The sequence below is a fragment of the Hyperolius riggenbachi genome, chromosome 3 (genome assembly GCF_040937935.1).
Source record: "Hyperolius riggenbachi isolate aHypRig1 chromosome 3, aHypRig1.pri, whole genome shotgun sequence".
Taxonomy (NCBI): domain Eukaryota; kingdom Metazoa; phylum Chordata; class Amphibia; order Anura; family Hyperoliidae; genus Hyperolius; species Hyperolius riggenbachi.
Window position 1 is genome coordinate 312,207,025 of NC_090648.1, and position 17,950 is coordinate 312,224,974.

At 46.7% G+C, this 17,950-nt stretch overlaps 1 protein-coding gene across 1 annotated transcript in view; it reads right to left on the bottom strand.

Annotated features, from left to right (window-relative positions):
- The window catches only part of KCNMB4 (potassium calcium-activated channel subfamily M regulatory beta subunit 4), a 93,819-nt gene extending 76,357 nt beyond the window's left edge, over positions 1-17,462 (bottom strand). Inside the window, exon 1 of the mRNA XM_068276682.1 lies at positions 16,852-17,462. Coding sequence (XP_068132783.1) covers positions 16,852-17,187 — 336 coding nt within the window. The 5' untranslated portion in view covers positions 17,188-17,462. The remainder of the gene's footprint in view (positions 1-16,851) is intronic.
- Positions 17,463-17,950: the final 488 nt, after the last annotated feature.

Below are 17,950 nucleotides of genomic sequence, written 5' to 3' on the forward strand. Positions count from 1 at the left end.
GCCGCACAAAGGAAGTTGCAGGGCATGCTGGGTTGTCTTTTTTTGCTTCTTTATTTCCCCTCAGCCTTAATGTACAGAAGCAAAAAAGGACAACCCAGCATGCCCTGCAACTTCCTTTTTGCGTACCAAATTTTGTGTGTACCAAATAAGAGTCAGGTAAACTGGGGAATGATCATTTAGGCTCGTTACACACTGAAAGCGTGCAGGAGAACGACTCCTGCACGCGTTGCGGCGTGTCGTCGGGAAACTCCGGTGCGACGCTGAGTAACGGCGGTGGTAGTTAATTACCCCGAAGGGGAAGCGCCGATTCCCGACGATAAAATGCGCCGGGACGCGTCGTACCGCAACCTATTGAAACGCAGCGTCGGGTGTGAAAAGGTAAAAGTCTATGGACTTTCCTTTTACCTTGGTTAACGCAAAGTATAGACTTTGCGTTAAAACGCCAGAAGTGGGCTCTGGTGTGAAAGAGCCCTTATCAACAAGAAAAGTAATAGAGATTTTAACTTTTGAATTGCCTGGTTAGCATCCTCATTACGTGTTTACCAGATAAAAATAAAGAATTGATTTTTTATTTTATGCCCAACAGTTACACTTTAAAGGGACTCCGAGCTCAGAAAAAAAAGGAAAGTTGTACTCACCAGGGGCTTTTTCCAGCCCAGTGCTGGTCGGGAGGTCCCACGCCGGCGTCCTGGCTCCTCTCCTTCTCCCCGCTCCGGAATGGCTGGCAGGCCGCAGCCCGGGCGACACTCTCCCGAGTGTCGGGCTGCTTCTTCCGCATATGACGCGGATTACGTCACACGCCGGCCGCCTCGCGTCATCACGGCGGCCAGCGTGAAAGTACTGCGCATGTGCGAACAAAGCGCGCATGCGCAGTACTTTCACGCCGGCCGCCGTGATGACGCGAGGCGGCCGGCGTGTGACGTAATCCGCGTCATATGCGGAAGGAGCAGCCCGACACTCGGGAGAGTGTCGCCCGGGCTGCGGCCTGTCAGCCATTCCGGAGCGGGGTGAAGGAGAGGAGCCAGGACGCCGGCGTGGGACCTCCCGACCAGCACTGGGCTGGAAAAAGCCCCTGGTGAGTACAACTTTCCTTTTTTTTCTGAGCTCGGAGTCCCTTTAAAGTAGAACTAAACTTTTAAAATTGAATTATGTCCTGAACAGCCTATCCTCTATTGCAGCACACTGTAAAAAAAAAAAATGTCAGTTTTGAGGCCGAAAACATACCTCCATAACATGGATGGGAACAGGTTTTCATGCACTAATTTTTCTACACGCATCATGTGGCATAACAAGTACGTCGGCAGCCAAAATGCAATACAATTCAACAATACAATATAACTCTCACAGCTGCACCTTCTACCTCTGACAAATATATCTGTGGTCCATACACAGGTATGTGACTGAGAGTTGAGGCCACAATTTGGATGCTGCAAGTCTAACTCCCCTCAACACTGTTGCACCCTAACAGCAGGATACAGGTGCACTATGGTTACCACACTGGACATTTAATAGAGTGGTATGAGGCCACAGTATACCATCCTGGAAAGCAACAATGTGAACATACAATACACACCTGCAATAGGAATGTAGCCAGTGGAGTCAGAACACCTGGTCTGCATATTCCAATACTGGTGCCCATCTTGGTTTCTTGGATTAGAACATGGCAGTTTTGCTGCAAGCTCACTGCAATTACTGAGGCAGGGAACACACTTGTCTTTCAGTTATCTGTGCGCGTTTTTTCTGCACACCAAGTGTGTTTCTATGCAGGAAAATGCATGTGTTTTTTTCACAGCAGCTGATGTACTGTAATTGATTCAGAAAACAAAATGACAAAATGATGCAGAATGTCAGTGTGAACTAGCCCATTGATTAACATTTCTCATTAACAGTTCCCAGTTTTTCTGTGCAGAAAGCGAGCACGAATACTGTCAAGTGTGTTCCCTGCCTGAAGGTTCACAAAACTTTTATTTAGATCTGAAACTGTACAGATTTCTCTTGTGTGGCACAATGCCCAACACTGTACCACACAAGAGAATCCAAGATGGGCATCAACCAATGTTTGATGTGATAATTACTGTATGTGTAAATATGTGGCCTTATGTTAGCTTTATAGGTCACATAAATACCCCAACATCAATGCCCCACCCGCATGTCTGTTGTTCAACAAACACTCTCCTTGTGATCCAGTGAGAGAGGCATGATCTGACAGATGCAAGGAATAACCAAACAGGATAACATAATGGCCCGAATAATTCCGGTTTTCTCCTGAGTTGTCTCCTTCGAGATCAATGTTCATCTTCTGTTTAAGGTAACTTTTCAGCACTGTGCAATTGAAGAGGACTAGAAAGTAAGTGAAAAATTACTGTCAAAATTATTCTGATTATTTTCTTGCTTGCTGGTGGCTTAAAAGGAATTTTATTAAAATAATAATAAAAAAGTGCAAATAACTTCATCCCAATCAGTAGCCGATACCCCCTTTCCCATGAGAAAGCTTTACCTTTTCTTTAATAGATCACCAGGGAGGTCTGTATGGCTGATATTGTGGTGAAACCCCTCCCACAGGGTGATGTCATGAAATGGTTTTGACAGTTTGCTGTCTGTGAACCTCATTGCATTGTGGGAAATAACTGCCTTTTCCAACTGCCAAGCAAAATCAGTGCTGTGTAATATGTTGACGCGTTATAAATACAATAAATAAATCTCACTCTGTGCATAGAACTCTGGCCACATGCCAAACAATTAAAAGATCCAATTTTTCACCAATTCGATAATTTCGATCGGTTGTCCCAAAAAAATCGAGAGCTTTTCCTTGTTTTCGATCCATAAATCTTACTGAATTTCCCAGATTTTTTTTAGGTTTTTGGAGATTGGACATGATGGAAATTGCAGACCAACTTTATCAAGAATTGAGTGGTGTGTTATGAATTGTTAATTACTTGATGTAAAGATCCAATCAATTTTTTCTTAACTTTCAATTATTTTATTCATGATTGGGGAAAAATTAAACATCGGTGTGTGATACATTGGTCACATTTTTAAATTGTTACAATCATTCAGAAAAATTGGTTGCTATTCTTGAATTGAACAGATATTTAAAAAAAAAATGTATGGTGTGTGGCTAAGGTGGCCACTAACAATCCAATCTTTTTCATCCAATCTTACCATTTCTATGTAATATAAGGGAATTGCTTAATTTATCCATTCAATATACTGACTCAATTTCCCCTTCTACTACATAGATTTGGTAAAAGTGATGAAAGATTGGATGATTATAAGTGGCTACCTTTAGTAACGAGCATTCTGTACAGATCACCTGGCAGAACTAAGACTGTTGCCACCTGTGATAGATCTCAGGATGTAAATTAGGGAGAAGAAAGATTTTACAAGGGGCAAACACTGACTAAATCTATAAATTAATATTGTAGAAAATAAGCAATTTAATTTAATTATGTTATTTTCACTACAGAGCTGAAATAAATAAAAAGTTTTATACATATCTGGGGGCTTCCTCCAGCCCCATCCGCTCGGATCGCGCCCATGCCGCTGTCCTCCGCAGCTTTGGGAACTGGGTCCCGTCACTTCCGTCAGTCGGAGCCAGTCTAACGTAAGAGAAAAGTGTGCTGTTTGCGTATCTCTCCAGCAGCTGCTAAAGAGATACATAGATGGCGCACTTCTCCTGCGTAGACTGGCTCTGACTGATGTAAGTGACGGGACTCGGTTCCTGAAGCTGCGGGCAGCGGAGGATGGCGTTGTGGGAACGATCCGAGCAGATGGGGCTGAGGAAGCCCCAGGTATGTATAAAAAAATTTATTTCAGCTCAGGTACACTTTAAGCTTCAGGGCCTATTTTCACTAGAAGCAAAAAAATGTGCATAAAAATGCAAATTTGCATACGTATACAGCCGTTTTTAACATGTGAATTTGCATACGTAATTGCCACTTTCGGGGGGGGTTGTTTTCGTTTCTATTGCCATTAACCATAAAGCGTGCAAAAACACACAAATGTAAAAATGTCACACAGAAACTTGACAACTCTGCTGTGCAGATTTTTTCTGAACAGATCTGCATACAGATTCTGCACACAATGGAGACAGGCCCATTGAAATACATTGCTATGCAAATTTGTGTGCAACAAATGCACATGAATTTGCATGTAGTGTAAACGGGCCATCAGTCTTTTCCTGTACAGGCAGAGCCGTGACGCTCTCATTTATACTGATAAAGCTAATAACATTCTGATGTAGCTAAACACACACAGCTCAGAGCAGTGGATTTCTACAGCATTTATATAAATATGAATAAAACCTTTTCATTGGGTGCTGTGCAGGGGCACAACAATAGACCCTGCAAGGGATGCAGCCGCAGGGGGGCCCATAGGGGGATACGTTTCTTTTCCCTGTCCTGAGAGACTGACAACTAAGGGCACGGAAAGAAAAAAAACTTTCTGCTCTCTGCACATTTGTTCTAATGACTGCATCTGCTCAGCCACTGATGACAAATCATATAAAGTTTTATAGACAAAGATTTGTAGACAGTCCCTATTCAGTGTGCAGCAGGCTCTTGTGTACAGCGCTGTTCTGCCCCCACCCTCTCAAACCCTTCCCCAAGTGCTGTGTACTGTAGTGATCCTTGAGGAGTCTGCTGAGCCAGTTCTGCTCCATCAGAGATGGACAGAGTGAGTGTAATAAGCTGAGGCTGGGAGCACACTCATCTGCCGGTTTTCTGTACACCATGGGCTTGATTCACTAAACCGTGATAACTCAAATATCACACCTTATCAAAGATCACATCTTATGAAAAGATATCACACCTTATCAAAGTCAACACGATTTATTAGAGTAGCATAGCAAGCACTACGAACTTATGCCTGCTAATTGGCAGTGGCACTAGTCCTGCTCTGAGCCGCTGCGGGTTCGTAGCACTCACTATGCTACTCTGATAAGGTGTGTTAACTTTGATAAGGTGTGATAAGTTATCACGGTTTACTGAATCAAGCCCCATGTGTGTCTGTATGAGTGAAAACATGCACATTTTATCACAGAAGCTAATGTAATTGATAGAGAAAATGCTCCCAGTGCTTTACTGCTGTTTGTTTTTATCTGCATGGGAAAAACATATTCAAGTGTGCACTAGCCAATTGAATAACATGCTCAGCTTACCTGTATAGAAAGCAGGGGGGAGGGGGGCCCCACCCAAAGTTTTGCAGGGGGGCAAATGATTTCTAGTTATGCCCCTGGTGCTGTGCAAGAGTTTGGGTCTGCTTTAAATATCCGTCCCCTCCTGGTGGCTGGATATTTACTCTCTTCAGATATAAACTCACATTATTGTTTCCCCTTCACCCTTCAGCAGATCCAAGTGACTGGAAGATGTAAGTGCAGAAGGTGCCGCTTCCATAACACGAGATAGGGCAGAGCAGTGGCAGAGATCCACCATTCTAGGCTTACAGAGGAACTCAATCACTGTTGCCCAGTGCAAACAAGCAGAGCCGGGACAAGGTCCTCCAGCACCCAAGGCTGAGACACCAAAGTGCGCCCCTCCATCCCTGCCTCCCGAGCCATCAAACACTGATTGCTATTAGACTAAGAGTGCCACAGGGCCCACAACTTTCCCAACACCTTAATATCTAGTTATCTGGCTTGCAGTCACTGCTATGTATCCCCTTTTCTTATTTCTTTCTGCTTCAAACACAATTAGGAATGACAGCTGAATGAATTGTGCGCCCCCTCCTACACTGCGCCCTGAGGCTGGAGCCTCTTCAGCCTATGCCTCGGCCCGGCCCTGCAAACAAGTAGGGCCTGTTCAGACTATATGCGTTCCTAGCCGTTTTCAGGGAACGCGTACTGGTACCAAAAACGCATAGAAACGGCTCGTAATGCTTTTTAATGGGGTAGTTCACATGTATGCGTATGAGACGCATACGTTTCTCATCCGCATTGCTGCACGCAGTTCTGTGCGATACGCATAGAAACGGACGCAATAAAAGTCTATGGACGCGTATCAAAAACGCGTACTATTGCGTTTTTAGCGTCCGTTTTCCTCTGCGGTTCCCATAATTCTTTTTTTTCCCCTGGGTCACGTGTTTGTGCAAAACGCAATAGAAAACGCATTCAAACGCAAGAAAAACGCATGCGTTTTTTCAACTTGCGTTTCTTTGAATTTATACGCGTTCTACAAACGCAGCAAGTCTGAACAGGTCCGTAGAGTGTGTCCTAGTGCAGCTTCAGGAACTCAGCATGGAGCAATCATTGCTATCATTTCAACTGATAGTTTCAGGACGAGTGGCAGGAGCCTAACCATAACGGTAATCCTAGTCATTGGTTTAGTGATCCAGCACAGTGGACACATATACAGACACTAGATTGTAGGTAGATACACAATTATATTACAGGCGGTTTTTTTTTTTACACTGCAAAAAAATAAACATTTCCTATTATCCCTGAATAAAGTTCTAAATAAAGTACTGATGTACAAAAAACAAAAGAAATGAAACATACCATTATATGGGCTTAAAAATATTTAGACAGGATTACTAAAATGATTAGATAGAATAGTGATGTATAAAGGATGAAAAATGCATAGTCTGAGCTCAGCATGTCCTACTGTCTGGTGATGATTTCACTAACTGCCTGGATCATATCACATCCGTGACCATAGCAACAGCCATGAATTTGTGACATGCGGTGTTAGGGCTCGTTTCCACTATCGCGAATCTGCATGCGTCCAACGCATGCAGATCCGCACATGTAATACAAGTGGATGGGCCTGTTTCCACTGTAGCGTTGTTGAGGTGCGTTTTTTTCAGCGTGAAAAAAACGCACAAAAGAGCCAACGATTTCGCCTGCGTCGGGAATCCGTGCGAATCGCCGCTAATGTATTTAATAGTAAAAACGCATGCGTTTGTTACATGCGTTTTTACCCGCGATTTCGCGTGCGATTTCGCACCTTTTTCAATTTTATTTAGCCCTGGCAGTGTCATGGTTAATTTCGCATGGCACCCTGCCATGCGAAATCGCAGGCGAAATCGCGGGTAAAAACGCATGTGGAAACGCATCCGCATGCGTTTTTACAAGCGTCGGAATGCGGCCAAAATCGCGTCGCAACAGTGGGAACGAGCCCTATCAGTCACACCCCAGACACATGCACAGAAACTTTAGCTATACAAGCAGGCGGTTGCTGGTTTACTTGGATCGCTGCTCACTGCCAAGAATTGCTGTTTTAGTAAATCAAACCCAAACTGTCCACCGATATCAAATAATCATCCAACTCTGCAGACAACATTCACAATGCAACTCTCTATGAAGCACTGCGGAATTATCTCGTGAAGTGTTGAATTCTGCTTTAAGAGATTGTAATTATGATTCGCTTAGCATTTTAGAACAAAATGTATCAAGCAATGTATCAAATCCTTATGCACTGCCACAATGCGGATATTATGAGATTCTGCTTGTACTTTAATTAAAAAGTGCATGGAAGTGTGTCTCCGTTGGCCTAACTTTGTGATATAAGCGCTGCCTTCCAAGAAACCTTTTTTGATACTGTTTTCAGCTTTAATTAGAACCTGCCGGTGCATGACTATCTTATTCCAAAGATGCCCCTGGCAGCTATTGAAAAGTAAAGGTAGCTTTAATGACAGTTCTGCGTACTGTACTGCATGTCAATAAAATATTAGCCTCCTTGGTATTACAATGGAAATTATCGAGTATATTAAATGTACACTACATGGATAAAAGTATAAGCACTCCCCTTCTGATGAATGCATTCAGCTATTTCAACCTCATTCATTAAAGTGGACCTGAACTCTTGCACAGCACAAAATGAAAACAGAGAGAAATGCACTCTGCATGTATTTAGAGAGCTTTGCCTGTCTAATTCCCCCTCATCTGTGTCTAATCACAAGTCGTAATTTGATCTATCCACTGCCAGCTGACTGCCGCAGCAGATAAGCGAATTTGGAAGCACAGGATGTTAACAATATGCCTGCTTCCATGAAAGCAGGAGGAACACTGCAGATTGATTGTAGGATTTGTATCCGCTGTAACAAAGACATTTCTTTCTTTAAAAGGTTATTATTCTGTTGTGTATCTTTTGGAGCAGAGAGGAAGTTCTGAGTTCAGGTCCACTTTAAATACCATCAAGGGCATAGAACCAACCAATAAAGCCAATCAGGTTTCATCGGTTTCTGATTAGATATTCTCTAAATGATGCTTTAAATTGGCTCCACTTACCCTGCAGCAGAAGTGGTGAGTGCAGGGCTGTAGAGTCAGAGTCAGAGCAATTTGTGGGTACCTAGAGTCGGTGATTTCATAAGCTAAGGAGTCAGAGTCGGATGTTTTTGTACCCTCTCCCTAGCCCTAAGGGCTCGTTCCCACTATCGCGAATCCGCATGCGTCCAACGCATGCGGATTCGCACATGTAATGTGAGTGGATGGGGCTGTTTCCACTCCTGCGGCGGCGTTGTGCGTTTTTTGTTGCGGAGAAAAAACGCACAAAAGAGGCAACGATTTCGCCTGCGTCGGGAATCCGTGCGAATCGCCACTAATGTATTTAATAGTAAAAACGCATGCGTTTGTTACATGCGTTTTTACCCGCGATTTCGCCTGCGATTTCGCACCTTTTTCAATTTTTATTTTGCCCTGGCAGTGTCATGGTTAATTTCGCATGGCACCCTGCCATGCGAAATCGCACGCGAAATCGCGGGTAAAAACGCATGCAGAAACGCATCCGCATGCGTTTTTACAAGCGTCGGAATGCCGGCGAATCGCGTCGCAACAGTGGAAACAAGACCTAAAAGGGAGTCGGAGTCAGATGATTTCTCTACAGATTCCACAGCCCTGAGTGAGTGGGGTCTTTAGAAACAAGCACCACTTTGCCTATGGCAGTCGCTATGAGTTTTTAGCATGGTGATAAATATGATTAGAGCCTATAACCATACTAGTAAAGGAGAAAAGTGCTGCTATCTAAAAGAAAAGCTGCAATTGTGCAGAGGTCACCATCCCTGGAAGTGGCAAACTTTTCAGTTGATCGCCGCTTTATAAGTGTGGAGAACAAGACCAGGATTTCCATCACAGGAGCCTACAGGCACAGATGCCCTGGAACCCTAGTCTTCTCCCTCCATGAACCTATAAATCCCTGCTGAACCACACCGCAAGTGTGCTGGCTAGCCCAACTTTCTCCTCCCCCTACTTCCCTTGCCTGTCATAGGTAGCTACAGGTGTCCCTTAGCATTAGGTAGCCAGAAGTACCCTCAGTATTAAGTAGCTAGAGGTGCCCCTGACTGAAGGGAGATCTTGTCAGTGGAATGCCGAGAGCTGACTGAGTAACCTCTCATTTATGCTCTGTTTAGGACTCTGCATAGGGAAGGAGGCATTCATAGAGGGGAGTGTGCCGCCTTTCCATCATCAGGCGCCTGTAGGCATGTGCCTACAGTGCCTTATGGTAAATCCAGCCCTGACAGAGACATTAGGCTTGATTCACTAAGACAAATAGCACACCTTATCAGAGTAGCATAGCAAACTTATGCCTGCTAATTGGCAATGAGCATCACTCGTCCTGCCCTGAGCCCCTGTGGGTCCATAGCACTCGCTATGCTACTCTGATAAGGCGTGTTAACTTTGATAAGGCGTGCTAACTTTGATAAGGCATGCTATTTGTCTTAGTGAATCAAACCCATTGTATCACTTTAGGGGAACAAATACTATTTTTACAATGAACACGCTGCTTGCACTTCTCTAAATAGCCACGCCAGAGAAATGTATGCTTCCAACTTTGTGGCATCATTTCTGGGAAGACCTGAGTCTATTTCATCATCATGACAATGGCTCTGAACATAAAGCTAGGCATCCATATAAATCCTCCCTTCAAATCTAATGTTACTTCCTTGGAGCATATCATAAGCATAGCATATTCTTAACTACCAATAAGCCTCATGAAAATACTCAAGTCTAGAAGCACATCAATGAAGCTCAAATTAAGAGCTGTGCAGAAACAATCCTTCACCAAGAAGTCCAAAGTGTGACCTCAGTGCAAGCCTTTGGGCAGCATGGTGTCCTGCTCTGAGCTACTTGGTGCAAGTGTCCTTTTGGCGCAGATCTAGGTGCTATATTTATTTAAAAGGAGTGATTCCAGCAATAAAAAGTCCAGGAAGCAGGACGATAAAATGGAGCATAGCGGTTTCATCTAAACTGAAAGTTTGCAGAGTTTGAGCTAGAAGAACAATGCTGGCCTGCACACATTACAGACCTGAATCCCAATAAAAATCTTGGCAATAAGTTGAAATGCTGATAGGAAACTTACCCGCATTTCTATCATCCATGCCTGAATTATGTTCTTGTGTCTGAATCGTAACAACTAAGCAAATCCCTACAACTTTATTCCATCAACTGGCAGAAAGTATTCCCATAAGAGAGGAGCAAAAAGGGGTCAAACAAGCATGTCCTTTTGAAAGTTTCCAATAAAAAAAAAAACACATACAGTAGTGTTTCAGCTTTCAGGGTCAACAAAAGGAACAATTTGCATATTCAGCAGTGATGCATTGTGGGAGACTCATATGCTCACTCCAACCTGAATAAATCACAAATTTTTTTTGTTTTATGAAGGCAAATTTCTGTTTTGCATAGCATTTTAGTAAGAGCGATTTTTGGCCCTTTTTAGCTCCTTAAAGGGAATGTCCAAGCAAAATAAAAAAATGAGTTTCACTTACCTGGGGCTTCTACCAGCCCCATGCAGCCATCCTGTGTCCTCGTAGTCACTCACTGCTGCTCCAATCCCCTGCTGGCAGCTTGCCGACCTCGGAGGTCGATGGGATGCATTGCGTACATTTTTACGCATTCCCGCTAGTGCAGGAACATTAGCATATACATTTTTATGCGTTACTGGTTCAATGCATAAAAATGTACGCATTGAACCAGTAACGCGTAAAAATGTATGTGTTAATGTTCCTGCACTAGCAGGAATGCGTAAAAATGTACGCAATGCGTCCCACCGACCTCCGAGGTCGGCAAGCTGCCAGCAGGGGACTGGAGCAGCAGTGAGTGACTACGAGGGCACAGGATGGCTGCATGGGGCTGGTAGGAGCCCCAGGTAAGTGAAACTCATTTTTTTATTTTGCTTGAACCTTCCCTTTAAACACTTACACAGACTTGAGTCAGAACAACTGAGCACCCTACTCATGCTATGTCCAATTCACAAGGACACTGCATGCATTGGATTGGGAAATCAGCGGAAATGTGTATAGCAGACACGGGAAAACTGCTGTCCATACACAGGGCTCTATTCATAAAACCTTACCGCAAGTTTTCCGCTCAAAACAGCGGATTTTCCCGTCCATTTAGCAAAGTGGGCATTCATAAAAGCTGTTCCTGCATGAAAATCTACAATCCCCCAGCAGAGCGAGAAATTTCCGCCTTCTCCAGTGTTTTTCTAGATTTATCTAGAAAAAAGTAACAAAATGGCCATTCATAAAGATTAGAGGAAGCGGTATGTGGACGGGAAATACCGCTTCCTCTGATTTTGCGGATTACATACAAGTGAATGGGACAGACCTCCCAGAGAGAGCAGTGCACGGAGGGACTCTGCCGGTGTAAGTGTTTCCGCATGCCTTCCGACAGCTTACCGCCAGCTTTCAGCGGGAGATCTCCGCTCTTGCATCGCAGCTTTCAAGATTTTTTTGAATGACCACCCAGAAGTGTAAAATACCGCTGCGGTATTTTCCCTCCACGAGTATTTACGCCACAAGTTTTTTATGAATAGAGCCCACAGTGTTCTCCCCAGGATCAAACAGGTGGGCGCGCCGCCCGGGTAAAATCAATTACCGCCCGGCTGGCTGCGTTCCAGCCGTCATCGCCGCGTGCCCGTGGATCGCGCTCTCGGATACGGGCTCTCTCACAAAAAACAATCAGCGCTGTTCCTGAATCTACAGTTCCTCGCACGAGATCTTGCGCTTCCCGGCGAGCTCGTGCGTTAATTGGCTGATCGGTAGTAGGAGGCGGGACCAGCGCGGGAGGCTACACTAACAGTCTTCAGAGATGCACAATTGCACATCAAAGCTGTCTGCGTGCAGAGCGTAGTAGGAGGCGGGAGCAGCGCGTGCGAGGCTCAGCCGGTGTCATGTCAGCTATTGCAGCCTCTCAGATTTTGCAGCCCCGCATGCGCAGTAGAAGCCTGCGCCCCATTACATTGTGCAGCCACGTGTGAAACGTCCTAAATATCTCCGCTTCCGCACCACGTACACCCCCGAAATGTTCAGGGGAGGGAGGGGACCCCCACATCTAGCTCTGTGCCGAATTGCAGCCCCCGAGCCCCGCTGGTTCCCGAGACTGATTGCAGCAAACCTATCTCGGGAACTAGCGGGGCTCGGGGGCTGCAATTCGACACAGAGCTGGATCTGGGGGTCCCCTCCCTCCCCTGAAAATTTCGGGAGTGTACGTGGTGCGGAAGCGGAGATATTTCAGCTAAATAATGTCTAACTTCCCACTGAGCATGCGCGATACTCAGTGAGGAAGGCTGCTTCCGGGCTGCAATATCTGACATTACACCGGCCCAACAGTCTTTCACAGACGACTCTCTGCGTGCACGAACACTGTCAAGCCTGTAAGTAAGCACATAACAGGCTGACAGGGCGGCTGATGTAAAGCCATATGAATGATGTTGCCGACGGGCGGGTCGTCGAGAGCTAGTTGGGAGCCCACCAGCCTGACCACCTCCCCACTAGGCTAGTCCACCAGCCCGACCACTAGCCATCAGCCTGACCACTTCCCCTCTAGTCCACCAGCCCGACCACTAGCCCACCCCACTAGCCATCAGCCTGACAACCTCCCCACTAGCCCACCAGCCTGACCACTTCCCCTCTAGTCCACCAGCCCGACCACTAGCCCACCCCACTAGCCATCAGCCTGACAACCTCCCCACTAGCCCACCAGCCTGACCACTAGCTTACCCCACTAGCCACCAGCCTGACCACTAGCCCACCAGCCTGACCACTAGCCCACCAGCCTGACCACCTCCCCACTAGCCCACCAGCCTGACCACTAGCCCACCAGCCTGACAACCTCCCCACTAGCCCACCAGCCTGACCACTTCCCCTCTAGTCCACCAGCCCGACCACTAGCCCACCCCACTAGCCATAAGCCTGACAACCTCCCCACTAGCCCACCAGCCTGGCCACTAGCTTACCCCACTAGCCACCAGCCTGACCACTAGCCCACCAGCCTGACCACCTCCCCACTAGCCCACCAGCCTGACCACTAGCCCACCAGCCTGACCACTAGCCCACCAGCCTGACCACCTCCCCACTAGCCCACCAGCCTGACCACTAGCCCACCAGCCTGACCACCACCCCACTAGCCCACCCCACTAGCCATCAGCCTGACAACCTCCCCACTAGCCCACCAGCCTGACCACTAGCCCATCAGCCTGACCACCTCCCCATTAGCCCACCAGCCTGACCACTAGCCCACCAGCCTGACCACTAGCCCAACAACCTCCCCACTAGCCACCAGCCTGACCAGCTCCCCACTACCCCACCAGCCTGACCACCTCCCCACTAGCCCACCAGCCTGACCACCTCCTCACTAGCCCACCAGCCTGACCACTAGCCCACCAGCATGACCAGCTACCCACCCACCCCACTAGCCACCAACCTGACCTACCTCACTAGACACCAGCCTGACCTACCTACCCACTTACCCAACCCACCAGCCTGACATACTTAACCACCCACCCCACTTCGGTGTAACCCTCCTTTTCCACCCAGCATGACCTTAGGGCCCTTTTCCACTAACTGCTTAAGAAAGCGGATCACAGCTGTTTTGATGAGCACCATGATTACATGTAAATCGCGGTGCTCATTTCCCACTAGCATGTGTCGTATTTTTCAATTGTCGGGCGATTGTGCTCCGTTCCCGGCAGCTATATTGAGCAATCACGTGTAGTGTAAATTGTAGGTTGCGTGATTGCAGCGCAATTGCGCTTCCTAGTGGAAAAAGGACCCTTACTTCCCCACCCGGCTAATTTTTCATGCCACCCGGCTGAAAAAAATTTCTGGGGAGAACCCTGCATACACAACTGTTTTGCCCCACAATCACCTGACACTTGTCACTCAGGGGGTAACAATAAATGTCCTTTGAAATTTTCACCATTACTTGCTCATAGGCTGACTGGGTATTTTATTTAACAACATATTTAGTAACCTGGAGTCTATAAATTAGCAGACTATCTTTCTTCTGCCTTGAAGTAAGGAAAATGAAATCTAATTCAAATAGGGGTTTGTTATACTGTTAACCATCCTAAATAACTAAAATGTAAGGATTTTATTTACAGCACAAGGGAGTCACTTAACAAGGGATACAAAGCACAGATCTTGAGCTCCTTGATCCAGAAGTAATGCACAGAACAGCACGCATTTTGTGAAGAGCACAGGTGACAGAATGAATAAAGTTTGATGCCGTGTGAATAATAAGCCTAGCGCTAGCCATCCCAGCATGCTGTGCTGAAGTTTGACATGGTATATCGGTGCACAGACTGCGCAGTACTCGCTGCCTCTTATCTCTACAATCATTTTCGACTTCCTTGTTCACAGAGCTTCAGATACTAGCAAATCCCATCCCCTAGGCAACAGAGCTTATCTCACAATGGTAACAATTGTATTAACTCGCTCATCAATGATGATTGGCACAATAAGCAGTAACAAGGTTATTCTGCACGTATGCCGCAGATTAACAGCAACTGGAAAAATAACCCTTCTCAGTGATCTGGTCCTTTCCCCATTAATAGTAATGATGATTATTTTCACACAGCGAAAAGGGCAAGACCTCCCTCACTCTCTCCTCTGAAACATGGTGCATAAAAAGCAAGCGATCGCTTTTATTCCACTGTCTGCAATATTCTCTTGTATTATTCGTATTGTGCAATGCATATGCAATGCAATTTAGCACTACAGAACTTCCTAATGTAAAGTAGCATGAGGTTTACAGCAGATAATCTGGACACAGTGGAAGAAACAAATGCATTATTCAAATGTTACTTAACCCCATCATGTAGGGTATCATCATCCCAGCCAGCAATGCAATGCTACCCAATCCATTCAGCACACTGCATTGCTACATTAACCCTTCTAGCTAAGTAACAGAAAAAAATAAAACAATATCATTCCAGAAAAAGAAATGGGTTTACTGCCGTAAACTTCATGTTACATAAAGCTGTCTCTTTGATTCAGAATTCAACTCATCAAAGAGAAACAAAATCATTTAGCAAGCTAATGACTAGAACTGCTTAACTTAAATAGGAGTATCAGATCAATACTGTTAGTTATTGGTAATATTGCCAAATATAATTGAGCATACAGTATACAAATCCATAAAGGTATTAAGTCTATGTGTGGTCTAGAATGTTGGAGCAGATTGTTACAATACAGAACAAGAAAACCCAACACACTTTAGTGCATAATGCTGCCCAAAAGATTTTGAAAGACTTGTGAAGAAAAAAGATTGTATATTTGTCATTAAAAAAAAATAAGTTCCTCTTTGTCGCTTTTAAGTGAAATATGGAATCAGGATGGCAGAACTTTGTCATGAGAGATAAAAACAGATGATGCCAGCAGGCAGCGAGGGGGTGCCAGAAGCCCCCCACAAGAACATGTGGTCAGGCAGTGAGGTGATGCCAGCAGCCCCCCATGAGAACATGTGGACACAGGCAGTGAGGGGATGCCAGCAGCCACCCATGAGAACATGTGGACAGGCAGTGAGGGGATGCCAGCAGCCCCCCATGAGAACAGGCAGTGATGTGATGCCAGCAGCCCCCCATGAGAACATGTGGACACAGGCAGTGAGGTGATGCCAGCAGCCCCCCATGAGAACATGCGGACAGGCAGTGAGGTGATGTCAGCAGCCCTCCATGAGGACACATGGACAGGCAGTGAGGTGATGCCAGCAGCCCCCCATGAGAACATGCGGACAGGCGGTGAGGTGATGCCAGCAGACCTCCATGAGAACATGTGGACAGGCAGTGAGGTTATGTCAGCAGCCCCCCATGATAACATGTGGACACAGGCACAGAGGTGATGCCAGCACCCCCCCCTCCCCCCCATGAGAACATGTGGACAGGCAGTGAGGTTATGCCAGCAGCCCCCTATGAGAACATGTGGACACAGGCAGTGAGGGGATGCCAGCAGCCACCCATGAGAACATGTGGACAGGCAGTGAGGGGATGCCAGCAGCCCCCCATGAGAACAGGCAGTGAGGTGATGCCAGCAGCCCCCCATGAGAACATGTGGACACAGGCAGTGAGGTTATGCCAGCAGCCCCCCATGAGAACACGTGGACACAGGCAGTGAGGGAATGCCCGCAGCCCCCCATGAGAACATGTGGACAGGCAGTGAGTGGATGCCAGCAGCCCCCCATGAAAACATGTGGACACAGGCAGTGAGGGGATGCCAGCAGCCCCCCATGAAAACATGTGGACACAGGCAGTGAGGGGATGCCAGCAGCCCCCCATGAGAACAGGCAGTGAGGTGATGCCAGCAGCCCCCCATGAGAACATGTGGACACAGGCAGTGAGGTGATGCCAGCAGCCCCCCATGAAAACATGTGGACACAGGCAGTGAGGGGATGCCAGCAGCCCCCCATGAGAACAGGCAGTGAGGTTATGCCAGCAGCCCCCCATGAGAACATGTGGACAGGCAGTGAGTGGATGCCAGCAGCACCCCATGAGAACATGTGGACAGGCAGTGAGTGGATGCCCGCAGCCCCCCAGGAGAACATGTGGACACAGACAGTGAGGGGATGCCAGCAGACCTCCATGAAAACATGTGGACACAGGCAGTGAGGTGATGCCAGCAGACCCCTAGTGTCTTCTTTACCTTGGGGTTGCTGATCAGCTGCTGCTCATCCTGGTGAAGCAGAGCCCTGGAGTTGGACTCGGAGTTATTGACGTAGATCTGCAGACAGGGGTACAGAGAGGTGCCCTTGCAGTCACTCCCGCAGGTGAAAGTGCACTCAAATGTCTCCCCGATCTGTTGCACTGACAGCACCGTGCAGTTGGCAGTTTTGCCCTGGAGGTCCTGCAGAGCCGGATTGAGCCAGCAGAAGCCCAGGATAAAGAGAGACACCACTCCAGAGATGATGAGGAATAAGCCCAGCCGGATGCTTTTGTCCTCGGCTTCGGAGTACTCATAAGCTACCCTGAGTTTTGCCATGGCGTTGGCTATGCGTGTCCTCCGCAAGCAGCTCGGTTCAGAAGAGCATGGCTCCTGGCACAGGGATAACCCACAGAGGATGGCAGAGTCCTGGCACACTCAGAAACATGTTGTGAGCAAGTCAGCGCTCGCCGCGGACTTTCCCATCACTTCCAGCACATCGAGTAAAATCAGGCTGCTTCAGTGACAGTCTAGTGTGCCTGAGCTGCCCACCCCCAAGAGATGAGGGGAGGACACCAGAGGCGTGTCACACCACGGGCACTACAGAAGCAGCACAGAACTGTTGTCTAGAAAGGGGCTGTAGTGTACATTTTCTGGCAGTCTAAGAAAGAACAAGTTTCTCTTTGCGGTCATGACAGATAGCAAGCAAAGAAGTTCTGCAAAAGCAGCTGCACACTAGATTCAATACAAATATATGAGTTTATTGTACAACTGAAGCAAACACACTGATAAACACACAACCGTGTCTGGTCAAAATATAATAGGTGCCTCACGTATGCTGCATGAATCAACCCTACACAGTCTATTCTATTGAGCTGAACTCTCCATCAGATAAAAATCTTTGCAAGATGCTGTACACATTAAAAAGATCAGTATCTGCAAAAGATCAGTTCCTGCAAAAGATCCGTTCCTGCGAAATGCATTCAGTCTATGATATCTGCAGATCTCGTACATACCTTGCTTAACGGACAATCATCTGCAGATCAGATCCACCAGGATGGATCTTTGGATCTGCAGATGATTGTCTGATCTGCAGATGAAT